At 59.5% G+C, this 27783-nt stretch overlaps 1 protein-coding gene across 2 annotated transcripts; it reads left to right on the top strand.

The window, feature by feature from the left end:
- Positions 1-330: 330 nt before the first annotated feature.
- Positions 331-27743, top strand: EWSR1 (EWS RNA binding protein 1). 2 transcript variants are annotated; one of them, XM_054173009.1, is made up of 17 exons: positions 331-412; positions 4565-4601; positions 5600-5651; positions 7259-7382; positions 9738-9924; positions 12654-12821; positions 14238-14452; positions 16101-16281; positions 21319-21356; positions 21948-21980; positions 23549-23667; positions 24380-24509; positions 24819-24941; positions 25027-25204; positions 25488-25585; positions 26009-26282; positions 27581-27743. In XM_054173009.1, the coding sequence occupies exons 1-17, from the start codon at positions 337-339 to the stop codon at positions 27618-27620; spliced, it is 2073 nt and encodes a 690-aa protein (XP_054028984.1). In that variant the 5' UTR covers positions 331-336; the 3' UTR covers positions 27621-27743. The 2 variants fall into 2 exon arrangements, with proteins under 2 accessions (XP_054028984.1, XP_054028985.1); XM_054173010.1 differs by having other exon boundaries at positions 9726-9924; positions 21322-21356.
- The last annotated feature ends 40 nt before the right edge of the window (positions 27744-27783 follow it).

Below are 27783 nucleotides of genomic sequence, written 5' to 3'. Positions count from 1 at the left end.
GCTGCGTGACGTCACAGCGACCCCACGCACAACGCCGTGACGCCGGGCGATGACGTCACGCCGCAGCCCCGCTCCGCGCGGCTCTTGCGCGACGGCCCCTAACGCCTCGGGGCGATACCAACGCACAGCACGGCGCGGGGGTCGCGCCCAGCACCGCACCGAAACCGCGTTCCCGAGCCGAGCCGCCCCCTCGTGGAGCCATTTCGGTTCTCGACGAAGGACGAGAGGCACGGGAAGGGCCGGAGGGAGGAGCGGGAAGAGCGGCGGGTGCGCGGCAGCCCGAGGTTTCCCCCCGCCGCCGCTGCGGTGGTAGGCGCCGGCTGGGCCGGGCGGCGCATGCGCAGAGCGGGGCGGCGCCGGCGGCCGGACGTTGGGAGCGCGGAGGAGGAAGGCGACAAAATGGCGTCGACGGGTGAGCGGGGCTCGGGGGGGAGTGGGGCCGGCAGGGGCTTCCGCGGGGGCCGCCTCGGCGGGAGACGGTGCAGCCGGGCCGGGCCCAAGCTAGGATCGGCCTAGCCTGCGCCTGGGGCCGGGGCGGGCCGAGGGGAGCGCAGCGGGGGGGAGCGCCTCGGGGCCAGGCCGTGGCCGTGGCACGGCGGCGGGACGAGGCGAGGCGCCGGCCCTGAGGCTCTTTCCCGGCGGGGCTGCGGGCTGCCGGGCCTGCACCCAGCCCGACCCCCCACCGGCACCGTTGTTCACCGGCGGGTCCAGGCCCCCCCGGTGCCTCCCGGGGTTGCAGTGCCCGGATCGCCTCCGCCGTGTAGCAGTTAAAGGGTTGTGGGCCCTCGGCGGGCCGGCCCCGGCACATCCTCTCGGCTGGGCTCTCGCCGGAGCTCACCGCGCTTGCTGAAGGCTTCCTTCCCGCCTCCAGGCTCTCTGGCGGTGTCCGGGACGGCTTGTGGTGCGAATGTACTTTATTTAAATAATAAAAGCCGTGAAGCATCCTGAAAGCAAAGGTGTTTGTCGCACGAGGGCTCCGGCTGCTCGGGAGGCGGAGGGCTCACACCCCAGGCTCACCCCGGGCCGCAGCAGCGCCAGCCTTAAAGTAGCTTTAAAGCCCCACAGCCCCAGGTGGGATCTGCCCCTTAAGGGGGGGGGAGAAAATAATATCACAGCCAGGGAGCGTGAGGGGAATAGGCTGAAATATGACCTTGGAGCTGTTTAACAGCTCCTGTGCCCCCCAGAAAAAGAAAGTTTAACTGAAGAAACCTGTGCCAGTGAAACTCCCCGAAGGGGGGTGTGAAAAAGACCCAGCTGGCTTTCAGCAGTGCAGGGGAAGGTTCTGCCCTGGGAGCTGCTATTTTTGGCTGTGCTATTGTGCTCTTGAGCCTCGTGAAGTGGTAGGATGAAGATTAATTTCCCCCTGGAAATGCAGGCTGGGAGATGGTGGTGTGGAGGGAGGTGGTTTTTTTTTTCACTTAATGAGCCATAATATTTCCTTTCATGTTTTGCCTTCACCTGAATTGGAGCAAGGCACAGGAGAGGCACTGATGGAGGCAAACTGCAGCTTCAACACCTGGCTTGAGAGTCCCTCCTGCCCTGGGGGTGTTCAGGGCCAGGCTGCATGAGGCCTGGAGCATCCTGGGCTGGTGGGAGGTGTCCCTGCCCTTGGCAGGGGGGGTGGCACTGGATGACCTTTAAAGGTCCCTTCCAACCCAGACCCCTCTGTGACTCTCTGCAGTGCTGCAAAGGTGGAAGCCTTGTGGCTGCATGGGAGTGGGGAAGGCTGTGAGAAGGGGATGGGTGTTCCATGGAAGACCAGGAGTGTAGTAGCTCAGGGGCCCAGCAGCTGCTTGGAAGGGTGGTGGGCTGCGGGGAGCCTGCCAGCAAGGGACTGCAGAGCTCCATGCACGGCAGCCTGGCTGCTTTTTGACGACCTGGGGGTGCAGAAAGTGAGACTGAAATGAGCAGTAGGGAGGTTTTGAGGGCTGGATGAGTTGGAGAAGAGAAGGCTCCAGGGAGACCTCAGAGCAGCCATCCAGGACCTGAAGAGGGCTGCAGGAGAGCTGGGGAGGGGCTTTTGACAAGTGCCAGGACGAGAGGCAATGGACTGAAGCTTGAGGAGGGCAGATTGAGACTGGAGATGAGGAAGAAATTCTTTGCAGGGAGGCTGGGGAGAGACTGGCACAGGCTGCCCAGGGAGGCTGTGGCTGCCCCCTCCTTGGAGGTGTTCAAGGCCAGGCTGGATGAGGCCTGGAGCAGCCTGGGCTGGTGTGAGGTGTCCCTGCCCGTGGCAGGGGGTTGGAACTGGATGGTCTTGAAGGTCCCTTCCAACCCAACCCATTCTGTGAATCAGGGAACATGCTTGGGCTGGGGGAGGCAGGGCAGGGGGAGGCTGCCCAGCAAGGTGTGAGCAGGTGGTAGGAAGGCTGGATGAGAGGGGGATGGGTGGTTATGTCTTTAGCACCCAGAATTGAGAGAAGGCTCCAGGGGGAGCTGCCTCAGAGCTGCCTTCCAGTGCCTGAAGGGATCCTGCAGGGAGGCTGCAGAGGGACTGCTCCTAAGGGTGTCTGAGCCAGGCCAAGGGGGAATGGAGAGCAGGGTTAGCCTGGAGCAGAGGAAGAAGCTCTTCAGTGTGAGGATGGTGAGGCTCTAGCATGGGCTGCCCTGCATGGTTGTGGCTGTCTCCCCCCTAGAGGTGCTGAAGGCCAGGCTGGATGAGGCCTTGAGCACCCAGGCCTGGTTGAGAGCTGCCCCTGTCCATGGCAGGGGGGTTGGAGTCAGTGCTCTCCCAGGTCCCTTCCCACCTGAGTCGTTCTGTGACCCAGCAGAGCTCAGAGCCACCTGCAGGCCTGAGGGGGGAGGGAGGGGGGAGAAAAGCAGCATCCCCAGACCCCAGCTGGATGTCTCCAGATGCAGGCTGCAGGACAGGCAGGGGAGCAGTGCCAGAGCAGTCTGAGCAGAGTGTGGTGGGAGTGAGGAAAGCCTTCAGTGCCTGTTGCTGTGAGTGGGATTCCAGGCCCCTTCCTTCTGTGCTCCTGCCGATTCCTGTGCTGGGCTGCAAGGCTGAAGGCTGTCAGAAGGCACTGTGGGGAGGCCTGGGCCTTTGCTTGTCCTTCCTGCAGGACCAGCAGAGGAAAGGACAAAGAGGGAAAAGCCTCAAGTTCACATCAAGGGGTTTGGAGCAGCAATGAGAAAGCTCTGTTGGAATCCTAGAAGGGCTCAGGTTGGGAGGGACCTTGGGGAGCATCTGCTCCAACCTCCCTGCCATGGGCAGGGACACCTCTCAGCTAGAATTGGCTGTTCAGGGCCTCAACCAACCTGGAGACATCCACAGCCCCTCTGGGCAGCCCACTCCAGAGCCTCACCACCCTCACACTGAAGAGCTTCTTCCTCAGCTCCACTCTAACCCTGCTCTGCCTCAGCTTCCAACTCTTCCCCTTTGGCCTGGCTCAGACACCCTTGGGAACAGTCCCTCTGCAGCTGCCTGCAGGATCCCCTCAGGTCCTGGCAGGCAGCTCTGAGGTCCCCCTGGAGTCTTCTCCTCTCCAGGCTGCACAGCCCCAGCTCCCTCCTTTGTTAGGGATGAATCCAGCCAAGAAACAGGAGGAGAGGAGAGCTGTTAGGGTTAATCCAGCCAGGAAACAGGAGGTTCTGGTCTGTGGTCTTTTCACAGTGGTTCCTGGTGCTCCATCACCTTCAGCTGTGACTGAAAGGAGTCCCTGGCAGCCTCAGGGTAACTGAAGGTTGTAGGAAGTTGTCAGCCAGGTTCCTCAAACTGATCCTCAAGTTTTCTGGCTGAGATCTGGGTGTCCTGAGGTGGTACTGTGATGCAGACACCAAAAGCTCTGCCCACATGGGACCTGGCCTGCTTAAAACTCTGCTGACACCCAGCCTGTGGCCCCAGCAGCAGAGGTGAGCAAGGTTTGAGCTCATCCTAATCCCTGTGCTCAGGACGTGGTGGCCCAGGGTGGCTGGGGTGTGGCTGGCAAGGTGTGAGTGATGGAAGCTGGAGGTGCTTGGGGCAGGCTGGGCAGCTGGCAGCCTCTCACTTTGTCACCACCACGTGGATGCATTTCCCATTCCCTCCAGCAAAGGCTTTTCCTGCTTGGAGCTCCAGGATTGTCATTCCCCTCCAGAGCAGGGAATTGCTTGGATGGGGCAGGGTGGGGGAAGGAGCAGCAGCCAGCTGCCCTCAGACCCTGCAGGGGGCAGGTGCTGGGGCTGCCCGGTTTGGTTCCTCACAAGCTAAAGAGGAAGAGGGGAGGGGATTCCCACGGAGCCCTTTGGAACCAGGCTGGGAGGGGGCTTAAGTGCCCTTCTTTGTTCCAGACCACCTCCTCTCCCCCTGCCCTGCCCCCCTTGGGTGTCATCCAAGGTGGCAGTGGCAGCAAAGCAGGGTCATTGGAGATCAAAGTCGCAGCAGTTAACAATGAAGGGAGGAGAGGTTTTGTTCCCTTCGGAGAGGCTGCAGGAGTGCCTTTACCTTGCAGGCCTTTCAGAGAGGGCTTTACAGCAGCTCCTGGAGGCTGCAGGGGAAACCCCACAGCTGCTCTGCTCTTGCCCTGCTCATTTTGCCTTTGTCAACCTATTTTTTCTGCTTCTTTTCCCTGTTTTCTTCTAGATTATAGCACCTACAGCCAAGCTGCAGCCCAGCAGGGGTGAGTAACTCCATGCCTTTGCTCCTCTCTCTTGTAAAGTAGATTGCCTCTAAGCATCTCCACAGTTGTGCTTTGCTCTTCACTGAGGTTTGTCCATAGAATTGTCAGGGTTGGAAGGGACCCCAAGGCTCAGCCAGCCCCAGCCCCCTGCCCTGGCAGGGACACCTCACACCACAGCAGGTTGCTCACAGCCACCTCCAGCCTGGCTGCAAACACCTCCAGGCAGGAGGCTTCCACCACCTCCCTGGGCAGCCTGTGCCAGGCTCTCACCACCCTCCTGGGGAACAACTTCTTCCTCACAGCCAATCTCAATCTCCCCACTCCTAGTGCTGCTCCATCCCCCCCAGTCCTATCCCTCCCTGACACCCTCCAAAGTCCCTCCCCAGCTTTCCTGCAGCCCCCTGCAGCTCCTGGAAGGCCACAATGAGGTCTCCTGGGAGCCTTCTCTTCTCCAGCCTGCACAACCCCAACTCCCTCAGGCTGTGCTCACAGCAGAGCAGCTCCAGCCCTCTGCTCCTCCTCCTGGCCCTTCTCTGGACACCTTCCAGTCCCTCCAGAGCCTTCCTGGCACAGAGGCTCCAGAACTGGCCCCAGAGCTGCAGCTGTGGTCTGAGCAGAGTGGAGCAGAGGGGCAGAATCCCCTCCCTGGCCCTGCTGGCTGTGCTTCTCTTGCTGCAGCCCAGGCTGTGCAAGCCAGCTCCCTGCTGGCTCCTGCTGAGCCTCTCCCCCCCCAGCACCCCCAGCTCCTGTTCTCCAGGGCTGCTCTCCAGCCAGCCCCTGCCCAGCCTGCAGCAGTGCCTGGGACTGCCCCGAGCCGGCTGCAGGACCTTGCCCTTGGTCTGGTTGAGCCTCATGCTGTTCCTTTGAGCCTTCAGGTGCTGCCTTGCAGCAGAGATCCCTCAGCTGGGTGCAGGCTGCCTGGTGTGGTGGGTGGTGAGGGTGAGCTGGAGAGGGGCTAACTTCATCCTCCTTGCTGAGTCTCCCCATTGCTCCTGCAGCTACAGCGCCTACGCCCCGCAGCCGGCGCAGGGCTACGCACAGACCGCTCAGGTAAGGGCAGACAGGGCGCCAGGGGAGGGCTCTGGGCTGCTTGCTGAAACACATTTCCTGCTCTGAACTCCACTGGGCTCTGCCAGCCACACTGAAACCTGAGCAGAAGGTGAAAATCTGGCCTGGGAAGTCGGTTTGAAGCTTCAGAGTTCAGGGCAGAAGCGGTGAGCTGCCCTCGGAGCAGGGGGGATGGACTGGGAGGAGAGCAGAGCAGCAGCTCCCACCTGCACCTGCAGTCAGAGCTGCACAGGGGGAGGGCATTTGCCTGGGGGGGGCTCTGGGTGTCCTCACTGGAGCCTTATTTGCAGCCATGACCTAGCAGCCTGTAGCAGTGTTGTTTGCATACACACATCTCTCAGATTGCATCAGGTTGGGAGGGACTCTCAAAGGTCATCCTGTCCAACCCCCTGCAGGCAGCAGGGACAGCTCCAGCCACAGCAGGCTGCACAGGGCCACAGCCAGGCTGAGCTTGGATGTCTCCAGGCATGGAGTCTGAACCCCAGCCCTGGGCAGCCTGTCCCAGTGTCTCCCCAGCCTCCCTGTGCAGAACTTCCTCCTGATGTCCAACCTGCCCCTGCCCTGCTCCAGTTCCAAACCATTGCCCCTCATCCCACAGCCCCTTCTGAGCAGTCCCTCCACAGCTTGCCTGGAGGTCCCCTTCAGATACTGAAACAAAGCTCTAAGGTCTCCCCAGAGCCTTCTCCAGGCTGCACAGCCCCAGCTCTCCCAGCCTGTGCCCACAGCAGAGGTTTTTGGTCCCTCTGATCATCTCTGTGGCCTCCTCTGCACCCTCTCCATCAGGTCCATGTCTCTCTTGTGTTGGGGATCCCATAGCTGGACACAACCCTCCAGGGGAGGTCTCAGCAGAGGGGCAGAACCACTTCCCAGCCTCCTGGCCTTGCTGCTCTTGATTCTCATCCAGCTCTGTTCTGTGATTCAGAAGACAGTAAACAGAAATCAGAAGCAGCAACTGGGGAATGGATTGGTGGCATACTGGAGGCATGCACTGGTACCTCTAGAACCAAATGGAACTGGGTGCCCAGATGTAATGTTTGTAAATCTCAGGGCTGGGGGGCAGGAGGCAGGGCACAGGCTCTGCTCAGCTGCACCCTGCCATAGGCCAAGGGGCAAGGGATGGAAACTGCAGCCCAGGAGGTTGCAGCTCAGCAGGAGGAGCAACTTCTGCCCTGGGAGGCTCCCAGAGCCCTGGAGCAGGCTGCCCAGAGAGGTTGTGGAGTCTCCTGCTCTGGAGCCTCTCCAGCCCCATCTGGATGTGTTCTGTGTGCCCTGTGCTGGAGTCTCTGCTCCTGCTCTGCCAGGGGCTTGGACTCAATGACCTTCAGAGGTCCATTGCTACCCCTAAGGTCCTGTGAGCCTCATGCTGCTGACCTCAACTCCTCAGTGCAGCCTGGCCAGCCCCCTCTGTAGATCCCTCCTCCCCTCCCAGCAGCCCACCACTCCCTCCTCCCCTCCCTGCCTGCCTGCCTCCCGGCTCGGTGTCACCCCGCAGCCTGCCTGCACCCCCGGAGCAGTGTCTGTCTGTGTCTCTGGGTGGTCTCTGGGTCAGTGCTGCTCACCAGTTCCACCTCTCTTGTCTCTGGGGGCAGACCTACGGGCAGCAGAGCTATGGGACCTACGGGCAGCCCACCGACGTCAGCTACACGCAGCCCCAGACCACCGCCGCCTACGGGCAGACTGCCTACGCCACGTCCTACGGGCAGCCTCCTGCCGGTAAGAGACTGCCCCCTGCCGGCCGCCCTGCCCCCTGCCGGCCGCCCTGCCGGCCGCCCTGCCCCCTGCCGGCCGCAGCAGGCAGCACTGCCCACCTCCAGCCCAAGCCAGGCTGGCTTACTGCTGCCAGAGGGCCTCCCTCCCTCCCTCCCTCCCTCCTGCGGAGCCGGAGCGGAGCTGGTGTGAAACGCTGCGAGGATGGAGGGGGCTGGGGGGGGTGAAGGGATGTGGGAAGGCTGAGGGAGGGGATTCTGCCCCTGTGCTCTGCTGAGACTGCTCCTGGGGCACTGTGCCCAGCTGGGGGGCTCCCAGCACAAGGAGGATGTGGGACTGCTGGAGCAGGTTCAAAGGAGGCCACCAAGATGCTCAGAGGACTGGAGTGCAGGCTGGGGGTTAGGGCTGTGGAGCCTGGAGAAGGCCTGTGCAGCCTTCCAGTACCTGAGGGGGGCTACAGGAGAGCTGGGGAGGGACTTCTGACAAGGGCTTGGAGTGACAGGAGGAGGAGCAATGGCTTTGAACTGGAAGAGGGCAGATTGAGACTGGAGGTTAGGAAGAAATTGTTTGCAGTGAGGCTGGGGAGACTCTGGCACAGGCTGCCCAGGGAGGCTGTGGCTGCCCCCTCCCTGGAGGTGTTCAAGGCCAGGCTGGATGAGGCCTTGAGCAGCCTGGGCTGGTGGGAGGTGTCCCTGGCCATGGCAGGGGGTTGGAAGTGGATGATCTGGAAGGTCCCTTCCAAGCCAACCCATTCTGTGAGTCTGACAAGTGCTTCCCTGGTGGTTTGTGCAGGTGATCTCCTGGTGGGAGACAGCTCCCTCTCTAGCTGTGATGTTTGCAGGCTGGCAGCCCTGAGGTGTGGAAGGCAGCCTGTGACATTCAGCAGTGTGACAGGAGGCCCAGGGCAGGAGCAGCAAGGCAGTGAAAGTGTGCAGGGGCTCCTAGGGTAACTGTGACAGGTGAGAGGAGAAGCCATGGAACAAGGCAGCAAAGCTGGGGAGGGAGAGCAGGGCTGGGGAGGAGCAGCTGAGGGAACTGGGGTGGTTTAGTCTGGAGGAGAGGAGGCTGAGGGGAGACCTCACTGCTCCCTACAGCTCCCTGGAAAGAGGTTGCTGTGAGGTGAGGGTTTGGTCTCTTCTCCCTAGGATCAGGGGATAGAAGGAGAGGAAATGGCCTGGGGTTGTGCCAGGGGAGGCTTAGGCTGGGAAGGAGGAAAAAGTTTTTGCTGCAGGAGTGGTCAGGGATTGGCAGAGGCTGCTCAGGGAGGTGGTGGAGTCCCCAGCCCTGGAGCTGCTCAACAAATGTGTGGCCATGGCACTGGGGCTGTGATTTAATGGCCATGGAGGGGTGGGGTTGGTGGCTTGGGCTCAATGACCTTAGAGGCCAAACAGTTCTGTGATTCTCTGCTAGCAGGGACTGGCCAGGGGGGGCTTGGGTGGGACATGAGGAACAATTGCTTCCCCTTGAGGGTAGTCAGGGACTGGCCAGGGGGGGCTTGGGTGGGACATGAGGAGCAATTGCTTCCCCTTGAGGGTTGTCAAGGCCTGGCCCAGGCTGCCCAGGGTAGTGCTGGAGTCCCCATCCCTGTGGGGTTTCAGAGCTGTGGAGGTGTGGTGCTGAGGGCTGTGGCTTGGTGGTGCCCTGGCAGTGCTGAGGTAATCCTTGGACTGGATCTTAAAGCTCTCTTCCAACCACAACCATTCTGCACTCCCAGGATTCAAACCAGAAAGCTCCAGAATGACTCTGGGGGCAGAAAGCTGAGGTTTGGGTCTTTTGTAACTGCTGTGCTGTGCAAACTTCCTCCTCTCACTTCTCTTCCTCTCACCCAGTCAGTGAGCAGTGGGGAGGGCCCTGGTTTGTGGCTGGGACTGGCAGAGGCAGGCAGTGCCCTGCTGGCAGCACTGCTGGTCTGCAGAGTGGGGAACTGAAACAGCTGCAGCCCAGGGAGCCCAAAGGTGTGAGTGGAAGGGGGAGTGCCACAAGTGCCCTGGGTTCACAGAGTGATAGAATGGCTCAGGGTGGAAGGGACCTCAGAGCTCATCCGCTCCAACCTCCCTGCCATGGCCAGGGACACCTCTCAGCCAGCCCAGGCTGCTCCAGGCCTCATCCAGCCTGGCCCTGAACTCCTCCAGGGAGGGGGCAGCCACAGCCTCCCTGGGCAGCCTGTGCCAGAGTCTCCCCAGCCTCCCTGCAAAGGATTTCCTCCCTCTGTCCCGTCTCAACCTGCCCTCCTCCAGCTTCAGCCCGTCGCCTCCCGTCCCTGGGCACGAGTCCCTTCCCGGCTGCCTCCCGGCCCCGCTCGCAGTCTGCGGCGCGAGGGCGGCTCCCGGGCTCCGAGCTCCCGACCAGGCTCTCTCCTAGGTTACAGCACCCCGACCGCGCCCCCAGCCTACAGCCAGCCCGTGCAGGGCTACGGCAGCGCCGCCTACGACACCAGCACCGCCACGGTCACCACCACCCAGGCTTCCTACGCCGCGCCCTCCGCCTACGGCACCCAGCCCGCGTACCCTGCCTACGGCCAGCAGCCCGCCGCCTCCGCCCCCGCCAGGTACCGCCTGCCCGCCCTGCGCCCCCGCTCCCCTCCTGCTCCTCCTGCTCCTCCTCCTGCTCCTCTCCCCGTCCTGCTCCTCCTTATCCTCCTCTCCCCGTCCTGCTCCTCCTTATCCTCCTCTCCTCCTCCTGCTCCTCTCCTCCTCCTGCTCCTCTCCTCCTCCTGCTCCTCTCCTCCTCCCGGTCCTACTCCTCCTCACCCTACTTCTCATCCTAATCCTACTCCTCCTCTCCTCATCCTCCTCCTATTCCTCCTCATCCTACTCCTCTCCTCATCCTAGTCCTACTCCTCCTCCCCCTACTTTTCCTCTCCTCATTCTACTCTTCATCTTTTTGTCCTACTCCTGCTTCTCCTCATCCTACTCCTCCTTTCCTCATCCTGCTTCTACTCCTCCCCATCCTGTTTCTACTCCTCCTCATCTTACTCCTCTTCTGGTCCTACTTCTACTCCTTCTCCCCTCATTCTACTCCTTCTCCCCTCATTCTACTCCTTCTCCCCTCATCCCAGTCCTCCTCTCCTTGTTCTACTCCTTCTCTCCTCATTCTTCTCCTTCTCTCCTCATCCTACTCCTGTTCATCCCACTTCTCCTCACCTACTACTCCTCCTCTTCCTCCTCCCACTCCTCATCCTTCTCTTCCTCCTCCTGTGAAGGCTCTGGAGCAAGCCCCAGCACCCAAGCTGGTGCCTGCTGGTGTTGCTCACCCCTGCGCTGCTCTCCCTGCCGGCTGTGGGGGCCGGGGGCGGCTGCGTCGCTGCCGGCTGCAGCAGTGTGGTGACTCAGTGCCGTTACTGGCAGAGGAGGAGAGCAGCCAGCAGCCAGGATGGGCTCCTGGCTCAGAGCAGAGCAGCTACAGGACCTGTCTGGCTTGGTCTGCGGTCCCAGGGTCAGGCAGGATGCTGCTACCTACCAGCACTTCTCGAGCAGCGCAGGAGGCAGTTTCCTGCTGACATCCCTCCTGGCTGGGCACCCAGGGGTATATTTAGTGTCATTGTTTGCTCAGGATGTGAAAGACTGCAAACACCTCATGGAAAGTTGGTTAGGAGTGAGTAAAAACTGCTTTGTTCCTTTACCTGGTGTTGTAGCAACCACTCCAGGGAGGAAAGGCAGAGCTTGGCACAGCTCAGGCTGTCAGATTACACTTCTCAGGGTGAATTCTGACACCATCTAAAGTCACTTTTTCCCCCCAGCTTGTACAGCAAAAGGAGCTTAACTCTTTCTGCTCTGCTCTGATGAACACTTAGAGACCATAAACAGCATGGGACAAGCAGAAAGGGACATGTGAGTCCCATGCAAAGGTTCTCTTTCTTTTCCAGGCCTTCAGAGCTCATGCTCAGAATGGTTTGGGTCAGAAGGGACCTTTAAAGGTCATCCCCATTCAGCCCCCCACATCCTTCCCTGAATGTGGGGTAATAGCTGCTTGCTGTGGATTCTAAACCAGACAATGGCTCCTTTAACTGCCAGCATTTCTGCCTGCCTCTGAGCTGGTCGTGTCCCAGAGCCAGCTCAGAAGGGTGACCGCACTGCTGACCCCCCCCTGCCCCTCTCACACCCTCCCCTTGGCTCCAGAGCCAAAGCCTCAGTCCTTGGGTTTCATAAGGTGTCCAGAGAGCAGAGGCTGTGGTGCTGGGTGCTCCTTAGCAGCTGGCAGGGGAAATCCCCAGCCAGGAGGTGCTGAAATGTTCAGTGTTTAATGAGGGTGTATCAGGTGCTGCCAGAGTGTCTGACACCGCTCTGCTGCCAGCTTGGAACACTACCCAAGGACCTGGGGAGTGCTCTTCTGTCTGGGGGCATCTGAGCCCCTGCTCTGCTAGCCAGAGGCATGGAATCATAGGATGGTTTCTGGTGGAAAAGACCTTGCAGATCACCCACCCCAGCCAGTCTCTGACTCTGCCAAGTCAGGTGCTACATCATGGCCCTTAGCACCACATCTGTCTGGCTTTTAAACACCTCCTGGGAGGTTCAACCACTTCCCTGTAGCCTGTTCCAGGACCCTTCCAGTCAAGGAGTTTCTTCCATGTCCAGCCTAAACCTCCCTTGGATCAGCTTGAGGCCATTTCCTCTTGTCCTATCATTTGTTCCTTGGGAGAAGAAACCAACCTCCTTTCAGGGAGCTGTGGAGAGCAATGAGGTCTCCCCTGAGCCTCCTCTTTGCAAGACTGAACAACCCCATTTCCCTCAGCTGCTCCTCACCAGCCCTGTTCTCCAGCAGCCCTTCCCTGGACCTGCTCCAGCCCCTCAAGGTCCTTCTCAGAGTGAGAGGTCCAGAACCGAGCCCAGTGTCCAAGGTGCAGCCTCACCAGCGCCCAGCACAGAAGCACAAACGCTTCCCTACTGCTGGCCACACCATTGCTGGTGCAGGCCAGGCTGCTGGTGGCCTTCTTGGCTACCCAGCTCATCTTCAGCCATTTGTCATGCAGCACCCCCAGGTCCTTTTCCCCTGCTCAGTTTCCAGCCACTGCCCCGGGCCTGGAGCGTTCCTGGGGCGGCTGGCACCCAGGCGCAGGACTCCGCTCTTGGCCTTGTTGAACCTCATCCCACTGGCCTTGGCCATCGACCCAGCCTGGCCAGCTCCCTCTGCAGCTGCTTCCTACTCTCCAGCAGCTCAGCACTTCCCTCCCAGCCTGCTGTCCTCTCCAGACTCGCCGGGGGCTGCCAGGTGGCGGACAGCGATGCGGGCCGCGGGGGCGGGCTCGGCACCCATGTGTCCTTCTGTGTTGCCCCCTAGACCCCCGGATGGCAGCAAAGCAGCAGAGAGCAGCCAGCCCCAGTCCAGCACCACAGGCTACAGCCAGCCCAGCCTGGGCTACGGGCAGAGCAACTACAGCTACCCCCAGGTGCCCGCCAGCTACCCCATGCAGCCGGTGGCTGCGCCGCCCACTTACCCTCCCACCAGGTAACCTCCTCCTGGGGCTGCTCTCAGCTGGGGCAAGGGGAGCTTCTGGGGGGGTTTTGGATGGGAAAAGGAGGTTTGGGAGGAGGGAGCTGTTGGGGTGCTGCTGGTTGTGGTAGGGAAAATGGGTCTGTGGCTGAGTGTGTAAGGATCTCTGTGTGCACACCCACGAGGGCATACGAGGGACCTCCGAAGGTCATCTGCTCCAACCCCCTCTGCAGTCAGCAGGGGCATCCTCTGCATGCCCAGAGCCTGTTTGAGCCTCACCTTGAGTATGTCCAGGGATGAGGCCTCAGCTACCACCTTGGGCAACCTGTTGCAGTGTTCCACTACCTTCATGGTTGGAAGAGACCCTTAAGATCATCAGGTCCAAGCCATTAACCCACCACTGCCATCAGCACTAAACCACATCCCTCAGCAACACATCTACACAGCTTCTAAACCCCTCCAGGGATGGGGACTCCAGCACTGCCCTGGGCAGCCTGGGCCAGGCCTTGCCCAGCCTTTTGGGGAAAAAGGTGAAATGCTGGCAGATGGCTTTAAGATTTTTCCTAGGCATGGAGAGTGCTGCAGTGATGGTTTGCATCCATGGCTTGGATGAGGGACTCCTCTTTTCTCCTCAGGCATCTTGAATATGCTGATACTGACTCTAAAAGTCTGTGGGTTTTAAGCACCCCAAAGCCCTTGGGGCCCTGGTTTATTAGCCTAGAGCTGAAAATACTCCAGTGCCAAGGCAGAAGTGGAGCCTGTTGTCTGTGCTGCCACTGATTTTTTTGCCCTGGTGCTTCTGCCTCTTCTTAGAGATGTCAATAAATTGGGACCAGTCAGATGGATTTTGCTTTTCACAGTCAGCCAGGTTTGGCTTGGCTCCTGCCACCAGAGCAGAGACTGGTTTGGGTCAGAAAGGACCTTCAAAACTCATCCAGTCCAACCTCCCTGCAGTCAGCAGCAACATCTGCAACCAGAGCAGGTTGTCCAGAGCCCCAAACGACCTCACCTGGAATGCTCCCAGCCATGGGGCATCTCCCACCTCTCTGGGCAGCCTGGGCCAGGCTCTCCCCACCCTCAGTGGCAAACATTTCTGCTTTCTCTGCACTCTCAGTCTCCCTCTTTTAGTTTCAAACCATCACCTCTTGTCCTGGCACAGCAGGCCCTGCTCAGAAGTCTGTCTGACCTACCCCTTTCAGCACTGCAAGGCCACCAGAAGGTCTCCCTGGAGCCTTCTCTTCCCCATGCTGAAGAGCCCCATGGCCCTCAGCCAGGCCTCCCAGCATGACTCCGCTTTGATAAATGGTTTACAGCCCCACATATGGTTTTTAATGGCATTACCTCCATTATCTTCTGGCAGGAGCCCCTCCAGCAGCCTGGTGCCAGGGGATTGTCTCACCCTTCCATCCCTTTGATGCTCTTCTCTTGCAGCTATCCCTCCACACAGCCCAGCAGCTACGATCAGAGCACTTACTCGCAGCAGAGCAGCTACGGGCAGCAGAGCAGCTATGGGCAGCAGACCAGCTATGGGCAGCAGAGCAGCTATGGGCAGCAGCCTCCACCAACCACTTACCCACCGCAGACAGGATCCTACAGCCAGGCCCCGAGCCAGTACAACCAGCAGAGCAGCAGTTATGGCCAGCAGAGTGAGTGGGAGGGCAGGAGGGGGGCGAGCTCCCTTCCTTCCGCAGGGTGGGCTGGCTCCAGAGGGGGCTGGGGTCTTCATTTGGGTCTGAAGCTCCCAGCTCTGTCAGAGGGAGAGGTGACTTTTGCCCTGTGTCAGTGAGCAATGGCTTGGTGGCAGGTCTGGGGCAGGGGAGGAGCACAGCAGCACAAAACCCTGTGGCTGGACTTGGTGGGAAGAGTGCTCTTGGGCCACGCGGCCGCCCTGCAGGGCTCGGGCTGCTGGGGCTAAGGAGAGCTTGGTTCTGCACATGGCAGTGCTGCCTCTGCCCTTCCTTGGCCTGTCCTGAGTGTGTGCTGGGGCTAAGGAGAGCTTGGTTCTGCAAATGGCAGTGCTGCCTCTGCCCTTCCTTGGCCTGTCCTGAGTGTGTGCTGGGGCTAAGGAGAGCTTGGTTCTGCAAATGGCAGTGCTGCCTCTGCCCTTCCTTGGCCTGTCCTGAGTGTGTGCTGGGGCTAAGGAGAGCTTGGTTCTGCAAATGGCAGTGCTGCCTCTGCCCTTCCTTGGCCTGTCCTGAGTGTGTGCTGGTGCTGAGGGCAGGTGCAAGGGCTGAGAAAGGGGACAGGCACTTTTGACCCTTGTTGTTCAACAGAGGTCTCTTCTCCAGTCTGAAAGAGCCCTGAGTCAACCCTTGTTGTTCAGCTCCTGCATCAGCCACCTGGGTGAGGGACAGAGTGGACCCTCAGCAAGTTTGCTGATGATCCCAAACTGGGAGGAGTGGCTGACACCCTGCCAGGCTGTGCTGCCACTCAGTGGGGCCTGGCCAGGCTGGAGAGCTGGGCAGAGGGGAACCTCTTGAGGTTCAACAAGGGCAAGTGTAGGGTCCTGCCCCTGGGGAGGAACAGCCCCCTGCACCAGTACAGCTGAGGGGGCACCTGCTGGGAAGCAACTGTGTGGAGGGGAAGGACCTGGGAGTGCTGGGGCACAAGTTTACCATGAGGCAGTGATGTGCCCTCATGGCCAAGAGAGCCAATGGTCCCCTGGGGTGCATGCAGGACGGTGTGGCCAGCAGGTTAAGGGAGGTTCTCCTCCCTCTGCTCTTCCCTAGTGAGGCTGCATCTGGAGTCCTGGGTCCAGTTCTGGGCTCCCCAGTTCACAAAGGAGAGGGAATTACAGGAGTCCAGGGGGGGCTCCAAAGGTGCCAAAGGGCCTGGAGCATCTCTGCAAGGAGGAAAGGCTGAGAGCCCTGGGGCTGCTGGGGAAGAGCAGCCCCACAGGGGATCTGAGCAATGCTCAGCAAGAGGTAGAGCCCTGGGGGGGGCACAGGAGGCTGGGGCTGGGCTCTTGTCAGTGGTGCCCAGCACAAGGGGCAGTGGGCACAAACTGGCACCCAGGAGGTTCCATTTGAAGAGGAGGAGAAAGCTGTTTGTTGTGGGGGTGCTGGAGGCCTGGAGCAGGCTGCCCAGAGAGGTTGTGGAGCCTCCTGGTGTGGAGAGCTTCCAGCCCCCCCTGGGCACTGTGCTGCTGGGCAGGCTGCTGTGGGAGCCCTGCTGGAGCCAGGGGCTGGGGCTGGATGATCTCCAGAGGTCCCTTCCAAGCCCCACAGCACGCTGGGGCTCTGGGGCCCGCTCTCCCTTGTCGCTCCCTGAGACGTTTGTTGTGACCCTCCTCAGGTTCCTTCCGCCAGGAGCATCCCAGCAGCATGAACGTGTACGGGCAGGAGGCTGCAGGCTTCTCGGGCCCAGGAGAGAGCCGGAGCCTGGGCGGCCCCGAGAGCCGGGGCAGGGGCAGAGGGGGATATGAGCGCGGAGGCATGAGCAGAGGTGGGCGGGGAGGAGGCCGCGGTGGAATGGGGTAAGAGCAAAGCTTTTCTCCTTTTTCTCTAATCCTGGTTCACCCTTAGGATCTGAGGTGCAAAGAAGGGACTGAAAGGTTGACCTTCCCAGCAGCGCGTCCCTGGGGGGGAGCATCAGCCCTGCACAGGGCTGAAAACGCTGCCTTGTATCCTGGGAGACGCAGCAACAGGATCTGTGCATCCTGTCCTGTGGCTTGGTCGGGTCCCCGGGTGGGGGTGGGGGAGGGGCATCAGGGGTATTGCCAAACATGGAACTTTCAGCTCCCTTCTTGGTGGTGCAGAGGGGAATCCTCTGCTGGGTTTAACGGTAACTGCGGATCGAACACACACAAACCTCCAGCAGCCCCAGGGCTCGCTCCCTGGCCCTCAGCAGGGGGGGGCTTGGCAGCTCAGGTATGTACAGGGTGCTGTCAGCCCCCCCGCAGGCCGCCAGCCTCTTACCCCCACGGCAGCACGCGGCGCCCGGGCCAGGTGGCTGCTGTGGAGGCCGTGACTCTGAGTGACCCCCAGGAACCCCCAGGGCTGGCTTGGCTGCCAGGACTGCTCCCCCTCGGAGCCTTGGGTGCTTTAAACCGCTTTGGCCATTTTAACTGATGGCAGAATCTGGTTTGGTCAACCTGTGCCTGCAGGTCAGCAAGCGTCTCCCTGCTGGGATGTTTGGTAGTGGCGAGGGAGGAGGACTGGTCCTCCCCTGCCAGGCTCCTCAGAGAGGGACAGGGTGGCTTTGTGTGTGTTCCTTCCCTTCGCCCCCGTCGCTCAGAGCTATGCAGAGTGTCCCTGGGGGGGGCGGGGGGGGGGCGCCGCCGGCCCTGCCCCCGGCACAGGGCGGCCACGACCGCAGCCTCTCCTCGGGAGCCAGCTCCTGCAGGTGTCTGCCCGCCTGCTGCAGCCCCAGAGCTGGGCAGTGGCTGGTCCCATTCTGCATAGCTCTGCCCAAATGAATTGGTGTGGCCTGAAATCTTTATCAGAGAAAGAAAGAGCTGCAGTGCCTGGAAAGGGAAGGGGAAAAACCACCAAAAGCTTGGCCTGGCCTAAAAGTGGCTCCAATTGGCTGGAGGGGGACAAGAGGTCTGTGGTCCTGCATAAAGATTTCACACCCACCACCTGGTTTCTCTCTCTCTTTAATGATTGCAAGTAGATGTGGACACTGGAAATGCCTATCATCACATCTCAAAATGTCTAGCCCCTTTGGAGCTCCGCCCTCACCCCAGCAAACATTTGGTCACCTCTCTCGATTGCCCCCCCCCAACCTGAGCTGGCCCTGCCTAAGCCATTCCCACCTGACTGAGAGCCTGGCCAAGGCTCCCTTGTGGCCAAGGCTTTCCTTGTGGCCAAGGCTCCCTTGTGGCCAAGGCTCCCTTGTGGCCATGGCTCCCTTGTGGCCAAGGCTCCCTTGTGGCCAAGGCTTCCCTTGTGGCCAAGGCTTCCCTTGTGGCCATGGCTCCCTTGTGGCCAAGGCTCCCTTGTGGCCATGGCTTCCCTTGTGGCCATGGCTCCCTTGTGGCCAAAGCTCCCCTGTGGCCAAAGCTGCCCTGCTCTATGGACTGCAGGCTCTTGCTGTCCCTAGAGGAGGCAGCCTCCCCGGTGCCAGCCCTGGGGGCTGTGTGTGCAGCCCGGGGCCTCCCTGAGGCGCGCTGTGGTGATGGATTTCAGTGTCCTTGGCAGGTAAGGAGCCGGCTGTGGTTGGGGCGAGCTCTCTGTGTCTCTCTCTCTCTGTTCTCTCTCTGTTTTATTGTTTTTGTTTTTGTTTTTGTTTTTTTTTAATCTATCAAAGTAAATTCTCTTTTATTATTTTTTTTTGTTGTTTTCTTTTTGTTTTGTTTTGTTTTTTTGTTTTTTATTTGTCATTGACTGGGAAAGTTAAAAAAAAAACCAAACAAAAAAAAACCCCAACCAACAAACTCTTTGCTTTGAATTTTCCTTGGCTGTGTTAAAGATGGAAACTTTTTAACATGCTTTGTCGCATTTATATGCTACAGGTTACAAAGTGAGAGCCTTGTTTACACCTCAGTACTTAAAAAGTACCCCGTACTCAGTACTCAGCCGGCAGCATAATGAAAGTGGGACTAGACACGGTGTCCATATGGAGAGGAAAAATAATCCTAGACTCTTTGGTTTTGATATTTTCCTTTTATCCCCCCCCTTTTTTTTTTTTATCCCTCCCCCCCCCCACCTTTTCCCCCCCTCCCCCTTTTTGTTTTGGGTTTTGTTTTCTCTCTTCCCCCCCACCCCCCCCCCCGCCCTTCCTCGTCTCCATTGTGTACCCGGAGCCCCTTCTGTCACTTTGGTTTTACCAAACCCAGCGACACCGAACCTCTCTCTTTTGGTAATTAAAATAACCAAACCCAACCACCCACCCCCCCCCCAAACAAAAAACCAACACCAAACCAACCCAAACGGCGACAGCCAACCCCCCCCACCCCCCACCCCCCCAAAAAAACCCAACCCCAAAGCAGCAGAGGAGGTACTCTGTAGAACTGGGTAACAGCCATCTGTGTTTTTCAAAGAGAGACAGTGACCCTCTGGTGTGTACTTTGAACTTGGACTAAAAAGAAACCCCAAGGAGGTGGAAGCTGCATGCAACAGCTGGGGAATGTGTTGACCACGATGCTTCTTTTCCTTTGGCCAGTATTAGAGGTGCAATACTTTGCTAGAAACGAGCCAGCGGCGCTCTCCCTCCTCTGCTCGCCGCCTGCCACGCTGCTCTGGGCTCACCCAGGCAGAGCAGAACAGCCCCCCTCCAAAACACCAAAACCAAGGAGAGAAAAACGCCTTGGGGGGGAGATAATTTCCTCATGGGGTGGTATTCTTCCTCAAGGACTCATCTATTCCCTCCAGGAGTGCTCTGTTTCCCTCCAGGGGTGCTCTGTTTCCCTCCAGGAGCACTCTGTTTCCCTCCAGGAGCACTCTGTTTCCTCCAGGGGTGGTATTTTTTGTTTCCCCCTCCAGGAGTGATATTTTTTCCTTCAAGGAGTGATATTTTCTCCCTCAAGGGGTGATCCCTGTTCTTTCCCTCAAGGGGTGACCTTTTTCCCCTCCTGGCACCCCACAAGAGGGCCGAGCTGACCCCTCAGCCGCAGCCCCCTGCGAGAGCCGCGGCGGCGGCGCGCGCCGCCCAGCCGTGCCCACAAAGCTGCCCCCCAGGCCTTGGCTGCCCCCTCCCTGCTGCTCTGTAAAGGCCTCCCTCTGCCGAGACCTGTTCCAAACGTGTGGGGGTGGAGCGAGGTTGGGCGCAGGAATGTCCAAGCAGCTGAGGAGCTCGGTGCGGTTAGGCCTCGCGGTCTGGTTGTGCCCCTGCTCCCTTTCGATGCTGTTGGTGTCGGGGACGCCGCCGGCTCCTTCCGCTCCGGTGCTGCCACAGGCTGAGGGGTGCACCTTTACGTCCACACAGAGGGGAGGGAGTTGACTTGAAACAGCAAACTGAGCCAAACCAAACTGAACCAATCCAGATCGAATCAAACCAAACCAAATCAAACCAATCCAAACCAAATCAAACTAAACCAATCCAAACCGAACCAATTAAAACCAAAACCGAACTGAACCAAACCAATTCAAACCAAAACCGAACTGAACCAAACCAAATCAAACCAAAACCGAACTGAACCAAACCAAATCAAACCAAAACCGAACTGAACCAAACCAAATCAAACCAAAACCGAACTGAACCAAACCAAATCAAACCAATCCAAACCGAATCAAACTAAACCAATCCAAACTAAACCAATCCAAACCGAACCAAATCAAACTGAACCAATTCAAACCAAACCGAACTGAACCAAACCAAATCAAACCAAAACCGAACTGAATCAAACCAAATCAAACCAAAACCGAACTGAACCAAACCAAATCAAACCAAAACCGAACTGAACCAAACCAAATCAAACCAAAACCGAACTGAACCAAACCAAATCAAACCAAAACCGAACTGAACCAAACCAAATCAAACCAATCCAAACCGAATCAAACTAAACCAATCCAAACTAAACCAATCCAAACCGAACCAAATCAAACTGAACCAATTCAAACCAAACCGAACTGAACCAAACCAAATCAAACCAAAACCGAACTGAATCAAACCAAAACCGAACTGAATCGAATCAAACCAAAACCAAACCGAACTGAACCAAACCAAATCAAACCAAAACCGAACTGAACCAAACCAAATCAAACCAAAACCAAACTGAACCAAACCAAATCAAACCAAAACCGAACTGAACCAAACCAAATCAAACCAAAACCGAACTGAACCAAACCAAATCAAACCAAAACCGAACTGAATTGAATCAAACCAAAACCAAACCGAACTGAACCAAACCAAATCAAACCAAAACCGAACTGAATCGAATCAAACCAAAACTAAACCGAACTGAATCGAATCAAACCAAAACCAAAACCGAACTGAACCAAACCAAATCAAACCAAAACCGAACTGAACCGAATCAAACCAAAACAAAACCGAACTGAACCGAATCAAACCAAAACCAAACCGAACTGAACCAAACCAAACTGAACTGAACCAAACCAAATCAAACCAAACTGAACCAATTCAAACCAAACTGAAACGAACTGAATCAATTCAAACCAAAGCAAACAAAACCAAACCAAAAGTCAACCAAACCAAACCTACCAAAACCCACCCCAAAGCCAAAACAAAAGGGAAGCCAACCAAACCAAAAACCCCAGCCCAAGGGCCAACTTCTCCATAACCAGGACGGTTTTTTAGCCAAGTATTGCACTGCTAATACCCCTCCCAAGCCACGCACAAGGGGGTGAACCGACAAGCCGAGCCAGACAAGCCAGGTTGTCTGATACATGCATAGAGGAGGCTGGAGGGAGCTGCCCCGAAGAAAGGCAATAGTTGCCAAGCTGAGAGAGTGAGAGAGAGAGAGACTGAGAGAGAGAGAGAGCCAGCTGCATTGTCTGGAGATGTTTGTTTAGCCCAGTGCCCATCCTCGCCGTGAGCCGCAGCGGCTCCGGGCGGCACTGCCTTGGTTTTTAAAAGGGAAAGGCCTTCATTTCTTCGTTTATCCCCCCAGCAGCGCTGGAGAGCGAGGTGGCTTCAATAAGCCTGGTGGTAAGTTTTTGAGCATTACAATGGATAGTGTTTAAAAAAAAAAAAAAAAAAATGGAAATAACAAAAAAAAAGCATAAGTGATGCAGCCAGTGTTAATTGTTGTTAGCATACCGAAACCCAAAGGGAAAGCAAACGAGCCACTGCTGTAACGCCAGGTGCCGGCAATGCCTCCGGGGTGTGCGGTGACAAAGGGTGCCGACAACAAAAGGTGGAGCGAGCCTTTTGGGGAGAGTAACTGCAGCTGTAAGCAAATGATTTGGGTCAAGTAGCCTTTGTTAATGTTAACCGGAAAAAAAAAATGGAAAAAAAAAAAAAGAGATTGGCCTGGTAAAGCATTGCAAAAGAAACCACCACCACCCCCCCTGCCCCCTCCCCCCGAGCCCAGCGTCAGAGTGGTTAATGGTTTGAGAGGCTGCTCGAAGGGAGCAAAGCGATCGCCACCGCAGGTAGAAGGTTGCATTGCTGCTGGTGCGGGGCAGCCCCGGTGCCATTCACGGTGGTGAGCTGTAGCTAGAGTTGTGTGTGTCGGCCCTGCCGCCCTCCCAGCCCCCCGGCTAACACAGCTTCTTGTGCTTCTCTCCCGCCCGGCAGGACACATGGAGGAAGGACCGGACCTGGACTTAGGTAATTGCCGCGGCCGCCCGCGCGCTCCGAGCGGCTCCGCCGGACAGCCCCCACCCCGGCTCCTGTTTCGAGCCTTGGAACAGGCTGCCCGGGGGGGTGGTGGAGTCACCATCCCTTGGGTGGTGTCCCCTGGCTCCAAGGAGCTCTTTCAGGTTGTCTCAGGCATTGGAACAGGCTGGCCATAGAATCAGTAAGGTTGGAAGAGACCTCAGAGATCATCAAGTCCAAGCTGTCACCCAGCACCTCCTGACAGCCAAACCGTGGCTCCAAGTGCCACATCCAGTCCCCTCTTGAACACCTCCAGCCATGGGGACTCCACCACCTCCCTGGGCAGCACATCCCAGTGGCAAATTCCTCTTTCTGGGAAGAACTTTCTCCTCACCTCCAGCCTCAACTTCCCCCTGCACAGCTTGAGACTGTGTCCTCTTGTGCTGTTGTCTGCCCAGGGTGGTGGTGGAGTCACCATCCCTGGAGGTTGGTGTCCCCTGGCTCCATGGAGCCATTTGCAGCATTGGAACAGACTGCCCAGGGTGTTGCAGTCAGCATCCCTGGAGGTGTTCCAAAACACATAGACATGGCACCAGCTGCCTTCCAGTACCCGAAGGGAAGCTGCAGGAAGGCTGCAGAGGGATTTTTCCTGAGGGTGTCTAGAGACAGGCCAAGGGGGAAGGGTTTGAAGCTGAGGCAGAGCAGGGTTAGACTGGAGCTGAGGAAGAAGTTCTTCAGTATGAGAGTGGTGAGACTCTGGCATGGGCTGCCCAGAGAGCTTCTGGATGCTCCTTCCCTGGGGGTGTTCAAGACCAGGCTGGATAAGGCTTTGAGCACCCGAGTCTAGTTGAGAGGCATCCCTGGCCATGGCAGGGAGGTTGGAGTAGATGACCTCTAAGGTGACTTCCAACCTAAAGCATTCTGTGTTGGGCTGACAGTTGGACCTGATGCTCTTGGAGGTCTTCTGCAACCTTCATGATTCTTTGATTCATTCATTTCATGATTGCTGGCTCCTCACAGCACCTGGGCTACTGCTAGACCACACGTGGTTGTGAGCTGCTCATCCTTCTCCCTGGCCCTCTGGGGAAGCTGCTTCATGGCTGTTGGGTTGAGAGAAAGCCTCAGCTTGATCCCATAGCCTCCTCCTCTCGCCCCTGCCATGCCCCCAGCTCTTTCCTTCCTCTCCCACAGGCGTGGCTGGGAGTTGTGTGTCAGCTTCCAGCCGCGGCACAGCGCTGCGGAAGGGGGAGGGCAGCACAGCCAGCAGGGTGCATGGCCGCGTGCAGGGGGCCTGCAGGACACCAGGGTCTTCTCCAGGTCCCACCTCGGGTGTCTCCTGTTGGAACCAAGCAGTTTGGCCGTGTGGTTGTCCTCACTGTCTGTCCCTCTGCAGCAGCCAGGTGCAGAGCCCTGGGTGGAAGAGGTGGTGCAGAGTCACCTCAGCGCCTGGGTTTTGCTGTCATGTGGCCACTGAGAGTGAAGCCACAGCTGGCTGAGGGTTGACCTCATGAGGATGACTCCACTGTGTCCTGTCACTGCCTTTCCCCTCCCACAATGACCCCATGAATTGTCTTCTCCAGGCCCACCCATGGATCCAGATGAAGACTCAGACAACAGCTCAGTTTACGTGCAGGGACTGGGTGACAATGTGACCCTGGAGGATCTGGTAGACTTCTTCAAGCAGTGCGGTGTTGTCAAGGTGAGGGGGGCACAGGTCACCCTCCAGCTGGCATGGCCATGGAGAAAGATGTGGCCCTGACTTGATGTAGCCCTGGGCAGCCTGATCTGGCTGGAGGTGTCCCTGCTCTCTGCAGAGCACTTGGACAAGATGGCTTTCCAGGGTCCCTTCCAACCCGAGAGGCAATCTGTGAATGGCCTTGCCCAGCCCCTCCTGCCCTCACAGTGCCCCTCCTGCCCTCACAGTGCCCCTCCTGCCCTCACAGTGCCCCTCCTGCCCTCACAGTGCCCCTCCTGCCCTCCTCTCCCTGCAGCCTCTCATCTCCAGGAGCTGGCAGGTCTCTGCTGGTCGAGCAGTAGGATCACCACAGCTTGGAGCTGACCTGCAGCTCAGGCTGTCCCCAAGAACCTTTGTGGTGTTTGTCCCTCCACAGTGTGATCAGTCATGGAGGAAGTGCCTCTGTGGATCTGCTGCTGGTGGGAGAGCAGAGGGGCACCTGGGGAGTGGTGGGTGAAGGACTTGGGGACCTGCCAGGTCCCCTTTGGGCCAGGCAGCTGCTCAGGGCTGCTTCCTTCATCTCTTGGGCTGTCCAGGCTGAGGGCCCTTTGTCTTGCCACGAAGCCACCGCAGCAAGGCTTGGTTGGCTCGAGCCAAAAGCAGGAGCGAGCAGAGCAGATCCCCCCTTGGCTCATGGGGAGCTGTGCCTTGGGGTGACCTGCTGCCACCCTCCTAGGTGAACAAGAGGACTGGGCAGCCCATGATAAACCTCTACATTGACAAAGAAACTGGCAAGCCCAAAGGAGATGCCACCGTGTCCTACGATGACCCCTCCACCGCCAAAACAGCTGTGGAGTGGTTCGATGGTGAGTCCCTGGGTGGCGCTTCGGGGTGAAACCACTTCGGTTCTCGTGTCAGAACTAACCTCTTGCACAGAGCCGGCTCGAGGTGCTCAGGCCCTTGCCCGAGCGGGTCTGGGTTTAACTGGCAGGGATCAGCGTGGTGCTGGGGCTGTGGCTGTCCTCAGCTGCCCAGGCCTCTGGCCCCTGCCGTCTCCTGTGGCAGGAGGTTCTCAGATTCAGACCTTGGGAGGGATTTTCAGTGTGGTCCTTGATGGGGTGTGGTGGCATCACAGCCCCGGAGCGATGCCCTCACCCTCTTGTGTTTGCCCCCAGGGAAGGACTTCCAGGGCAGCAAGCTGAAGGTGACCCTGGCACGGAAGAAGGGCCCCATGAACAGCATGAGGGGCGGGCTGCCCCCCCGGGAGCAGCGGGGGATGCCCCCTCCCCTCCGCGGAGGTAATGCCCAGGCCCTGGCACCAGCTGTGCCCTCTCCTCCGGCCGTGCCCAAGGCCGCCTGGCACTGACAGAGCCTTCCTTGCAGGTCCGGGCGGCCCGGGGGGCCCGGGGGGGCCCGGCGGCCCGAGCGGCCCCATGGGGCGGATGGGCGGCAGAGGCGCAGAGCGGGGAGGCTTCTCCTCGCGGGGGCCGCGGGGGTCCCGGGGGAACGCCTCTGGGGGCAGCGTCCAGCACCGAGCCGGCGACTGGCAGTGTCCCAACCCGTGAGTACCGTCCCTGCGCCCCCCTCTGCCCCGTGTCACAGTGGCTGTGCCGAGCTGCCCTGGTGACCGCAGCCGTCCCTTACCCTGGAGCCCCGGGAAAGACCTTTTAGTGCCAGGTGCTGCCCAGGGTAACTTGCTGGGCCCCCAGAGGAGGCTGCTTTCTCCCCACCTTGGCACCAGCTTGCTCCAGGCGCTGCTGGCCAGCTCGGGTGTCCTTCTCCTGGCACTTCCCAGCGCTCCTGGAGCACCTGGCCAGGCTTTGCCAATGGATGTTTTCCCCCAGGGGCTGTGGAAACCAGAACTTCGCCTGGAGAACGGAGTGCAACCAGTGCAAGGCTCCGAAACCTGAAGGGTTTCTCCCACCCCCCTTCCCCCCGCCAGGTATGTGAGCTGCAGGGTTGCCAGCAGGGCTTGGAGGTACCTGGGTTCCCCACCCCAGCCCCAGGGAGCTGCTGCTGCTGCTGCTCCCCTCCTTGAGCTGTGAAATGGAGGCAGGCAGCGTTCTGCCCACGCTTCCCAGCTGCTCTGGAGCTGCCTGCCTCTTCCTTGGGGCTCTCTGTGGTTCCCCCAAGCACTTCCACCTTGTTAGGCAGCAGCCTCCTGGAGAGCCCTGGCTCTGAGGAGAAGCAGGCCGAGGTGTGTGCTGCCTTGGATGCCCTCAGGGTTCCCAGCTGCTCCTGGGCCTTCTCCTGTGCTTGGTGCTGGACCTGGGTGTGCCAGGTTCACCGGGATGGGCTGAAGGAGAGTCTGTAGCTTCCACGCTCTCCCCTTGGAGCACCCTGAGCCTCTGCTCCTCTCCCCCAGGCGGTGACCGCAGCAGAGGTGGCCCCGGGGGGATGAGAGGTGGCCGAGGGGGTGGCCTCATGGACCGCGGGGGACCCGGCGGCATGTTCCGAGGAGGCCGCGGCGGAGACCGAGGGGGATTCAGAGGGGGCCGCGGCATGGACCGAGGAGGCTACGGAGGAGGCGGCCGGCGAGGAGGAGGAGGAGGACCTGGGGGGCCCCCAGGACCCCTGATGGAGCAGATGGGAGGCGGCGGCAGAGGGGGGCGGCGCGGGGGACCTGGCAAGATGGACAAGTACGTACGGGGTGGGGGCAGAGCGGCTGGGCAGGGGGCAAGCCCCGGCCCAGGCCACCTGGGAAAGGCACTGGGTGGCACTGGGGTGGCACTGGGGTGGCACCGGGCATCTGCAGCAGCACCCAGTGCCCAAGGTGGATTTGGGTGCCTGAGTGAGGGGGCAGATGGGTGTCGGGGGGAGCAGGTGCTGGGGTGCATGGATGCTGGGGGGAGCTGGTGGGAGGAGTGGGTGATGGGAGGAGTGGGTGCTGGAGGGAGAGGGTGGGGGTGAGTGGGTGATGAGGGGGTGCTGGAGCGAGAGGGTGGGGGTGGGTGGGTGATGAGGGGGTGCTGGAGCGAGAGGGTGGGGGTGAGTGGGTGATGAGGGGGTGCTGGAGCGAGAGGGTGGGGGTGGGTGGGTGATGAGGGGGTGCTGGAGCGAGAGGGGGTGGGTGGGTGATGAGGGGGTGCTGGAGCGAGAGGGTGGGGGTGAGTGGGTGATGAGGGGGTGCTGGAGCGAGAGGGTGGGGGTGAGTGGGTGAGGAGGGGGTGCTGGAGGGAGAGGGTGGGGGTGAGTGGGTGATGAGGGGGTGCTGGAGGGAGAGGGTGGGGGTGAGTGGGTGATGAGGGGGTGCTGGAGCGAGGGTGGGGGTGAGTGGGTGATGAGGGGGTGCTGGAGCGAGAGGGTGGGGGTGGGTGGGTGATGAGGGGGTGCTGGAGCGAGAGGGTGGGGGTGAGTGGGTGATGAGGGGGTGCTGGAGGGAGAGGGTGGGGGTGAGTGGGTGATGAGGGGGTGCTGGAGGGAGAGGGTGGGGGTGGGTGGGTGATGAGGGGGTGTTGGAGGGAGAGGGTGGGGGTGGGTGGGTGATGAGGGGGTGCTGGAGCGAGAGGGTGGGGGTGGGTGGGTGATGAGGGGGTGCTGGAGCGAGAGGGTGGGGGTGAGTGGGTGATGAGGGGGTGCTGGAGGGAGAGGGTGGGGGTGAGTGGGTGATGAGGGGGTGCTGGAGGGAGAGGGTGGGGGTGAGTGGGTGATGAGGGGGTGCTGGAGGGAGAGGGTGGGGGTGAGTGGGTGCGTGGCTGCTGGCGTGACTGGGTGCTGAGGTGAGTGGGCCGTGGGTGAAGCAGTAGCAGGATGTGGGCAGCAGAGGAAGCAGACGCGGGGGGAGGGCGCCCTCCGCTGAGTGGATGCCGAGGCGAGCAGCTGACTGAGGCGCGCAGGGGCGGCAGGGCAGGCGGGCGGAGGAGCCGAGGGTTGGTGGGGCCGGCAGGTGCGGGGGGCGAGGACCCTTCCCCTGACCCCCGCCTCCTGTGGCCCGCAGGGGGGAGCACCGCCAGGAGCGCCGGGACCGGCCCTACTGACGGCAGCGCCGCAGCTGCCTTTCCTACCAGATTTATTTTTTAAACCAGACAAATGTTTTAAATTTATAATTCCATATTTATAATGTTGGCCCCCACAACATTATGGTTCCCCCCGCCCCTCCCCCCCCCACTTTAGTATTTTTCACCGGTTGTGGAGAAACAT

This window comes from Dryobates pubescens, chromosome 25 (genome assembly GCF_014839835.1).
Source record: "Dryobates pubescens isolate bDryPub1 chromosome 25, bDryPub1.pri, whole genome shotgun sequence".
NCBI lineage: Eukaryota > Metazoa > Chordata > Aves > Piciformes > Picidae > Dryobates > Dryobates pubescens.
The sequence above is the reverse complement of the archived record's forward strand: the minus strand, read 5'-3'. Positions and strand labels throughout refer to the sequence as shown.